This window comes from Calidris pugnax, unplaced genomic scaffold, assembly GCF_001431845.1.
Source record: "Calidris pugnax isolate Ruff unplaced genomic scaffold, ASM143184v1 scaffold356, whole genome shotgun sequence".
NCBI classification, from domain to species: domain Eukaryota; kingdom Metazoa; phylum Chordata; class Aves; order Charadriiformes; family Scolopacidae; genus Calidris; species Calidris pugnax.
In genome coordinates, this window is record NW_015091066.1 from 57,247 (window position 1) to 60,150 (window position 2,904).

At 61.2% G+C, this 2,904-nt stretch overlaps 1 protein-coding gene across 1 annotated transcript in view; it reads right to left on the reverse strand.

Annotated features, from left to right (window-relative positions):
* Positions 1 to 2,904, reverse strand: part of LOC106896732 (complement C4-B-like) — a 27,265-nt gene that overhangs the window by 15,463 nt on the left and 8,898 nt on the right. The window contains exons 6-8 of the mRNA XM_014956930.1: positions 2,563 to 2,770; positions 980 to 1,162; positions 36 to 253 (exon numbers count right to left, since the gene is read on the reverse strand). Coding sequence (XP_014812416.1) covers positions 36 to 253; positions 980 to 1,162; positions 2,563 to 2,770 — 609 coding nt within the window. The remainder of the gene's footprint in view (positions 1 to 35; positions 254 to 979; positions 1,163 to 2,562; positions 2,771 to 2,904) is intronic.

Sequence of the window (2,904 nt, forward strand, 5' to 3'; positions counted from 1 at the left end):
GGGGGATTTGGGGGTGCCCCTGGTTTGGGGGTGACCTGGTGGGGGGGGCACAGAAGGGTTTGGGGTGTCTCAGTTTTGGGGTGACCTGGGCAGGGCGCAGGCGGTGCCGTGGCTCCAGCTCCAGGAGGGTGGCGTCGGTGGCCGACAGGGCCAGGGTGGCCGCGGGGGCCCCCGGCAGCGTCACCTTCCCCGTCACCTTCAGCGGTGTCTGGGGGCGCAGGGGGGACCCCCGCCGCCCCACTTCCACCCGCACCTGCCACGCACCATCAGACCTGTGCTCCCAGCGTGCCCAGTGCTCCCAGTGCCCTCCCAGTGCTTCCAGTGCCACCACCGCCCTCCCAGTCTGCCCAGTACCCCCAGTGCTCCCAGTGCACCCAGTCTGCCCAGTGGCCTCCCAGTGCTTCCGGTGCCACCAGTGCCCTCCCAGTGCCTTCAGTCTGCCCAGTACCCAAAGTGCTCCCAGTGCACCCAGTCTGCCCAGTGCCTTCCCAGTGCTCCCAGTGCTGCCAGTGCTACCAGTGCCCTCCCAGTCCCCTCCCAGTGCGTCCAGTGCCCCCAGTCTGCACAGTAACCCCCTTCCAGTGCCACCACCGCCCTCCCAGTCTGCCCAGTACCCCCAGTGCTCCCAGTGCACCCAGTCTGCCCAGTGCCTTCCCAGTGCTCCCAGTGCTGCCAGTGCTACCAGTGCCCTCCCAGTCCCCTCCCAGTGCGTCCAGTGCCCCCAGTCTGCACAGTAACCCCCAGCGCTCCCAGTGCACCCAGTCTGCCCTGTGCCCTCCCAGTGCTCCTAGTGCTCCCAGTGCCCCCCCACCCTGTCCCCCCAGTGCTCCCCGTGTCCCCATTGTGCCCAGTGCCCTCCCAGTGCTCCCAGGCTGCCCAGTGCATCCAGTGCTCCCAGTCCTCCCAGTCCCCCCCCGTGCTCCTGCTCCCCTGAGTATCCCCATTGCCCCCAGTTCTCCCAGTCCCCCCAGTGCCGCACCTGGCTGTGGCAGGAGCTCACCACGGGCACTGCCCAGCTGGCAGCCACCAGCTGCCCCTCGGCCTGGAAGAAGGCCACCAGCCGGAGCCGTGGGGCCATGGCCGGGGTCACCGGCAGCGTCACCTCCGTCACCGTCCCCCGACGCACTCCCCGAGCAGCCACCAGCCGCCCCCGCGCCACCGCCTGCACCACAACACGGGGACACGGGACATGACATGCACATGTAACGTGCGGGTGGGATGTGACACGCTCCCGGGACACATGACATGCAGTATGGACATACAACACACAACGTGACACACACGTGCAACATGCGATGTGCATGCAGGACACAGCATGCTCATGGAACATGCAACATGCACACTCAACACGCAACTCACACCCCCAAGATGCAACATAACACACAACATGCACATCTGACACGCAATACACAACATACAACATCCCATATGCACATGTGACACGTGATGGGCACATGGGACGGGGTATGCTCACGGGACGTGCAACACACAGTCTGCACATACAATACACAGCATACAACACATTGTGCAACAAGCAACACAACACGACATGCACATTCAACACGCATCTGCACACAGGACATGGCATGCTCATGGAACATGCAGCCCACAACATGCATGCGTAAGACAGGACACAACATACAGCGCACACACCTGAAATGTGACACATGACATGCAACACCCAACATGCACATGTGACACGCAATGTGCACACAGGAGAAAACATACACACCCAACATGCAGCACACAACATGCACACAGGACATGGCATGCACAGAAAACATATAACATGCAAATGCAACATGACCTGCAACATGCAACATGCACATGTGACATGCAATGCCTGACAGGCACACACAACATGCCACACATGATCTGCGAGATGCAATGTGCCCATGGGACATGCTATTCCCACACAACACAGGACATGCAACATACATGTAACATGTACCACAATGTGCACATGAACACGCAACGCACACATGGCACATGAGAGGCACATTCAGTGGAATATGCACACATGATGCATCCGTGCAACATGCAACACATGACATGCAACACATGACACACAGTAAATGTGCACACACAAATACAACACCCCCTTGTCACGTGCAGATAGGACATGACATGCACATGACACACATGACGTGACACAGGGCATGTGACATGCACGTGGGACGATGTGCCCAGACGTGTAGCATGCACACGTGACACCCACACATGACACACCATCCTCACTGGACGTGGCATGTGCACGGAACATGCAGACTGCACATGTGACATTATGCACAACACCCCACGTGCACACACAACGTGCAATGTGCTACACGTGACACGCAACATGCACTGCCCACCTATTGCATGCGACACGTGACATCTTCGTGCCCCCACGCAACACGTGACATGCCCCAGGCATAGACAGGACGTGTGACATGGGACGTGTGACATGGGATGGGCCTGGGGGGGCTTCAGGGGGTCGTGGGGGTGCCCCAAGGGGTCCTCAAGGGGTCCCCAGGGCGTCAGGAGTCGCAGGAGGGTTGTTGGGGTCCCCGGGGGTCTCACCAGCAGGTGGTAGATGTGGGGGGCCGGGGGGGGGCCCACATCACGCAGCTGCAGCCGCAGCAGATCTCCGGGGCGCAGGGGTCCCCCTGGACCCTCCAACAGCAGGAACCGCCCCGAGACTGGGGCCACCGGTGTCACCGTCATCTGTGCCCGCACCGGGGGGGACCCCGGGGACCCCGCCTCCACCTGCCCCCCGGGAGAGGGGACACTTTAGCACGCATGTCCACATGTCCCCCCCTGTCGCCCCATATCCCCCATGTCCCCCATGTCCCTCCATGTTTCCACATGCTTCTCAAGTCCCCATGTCCATGTCCTCATGTCCTTCCATATCCCCCCATGTCC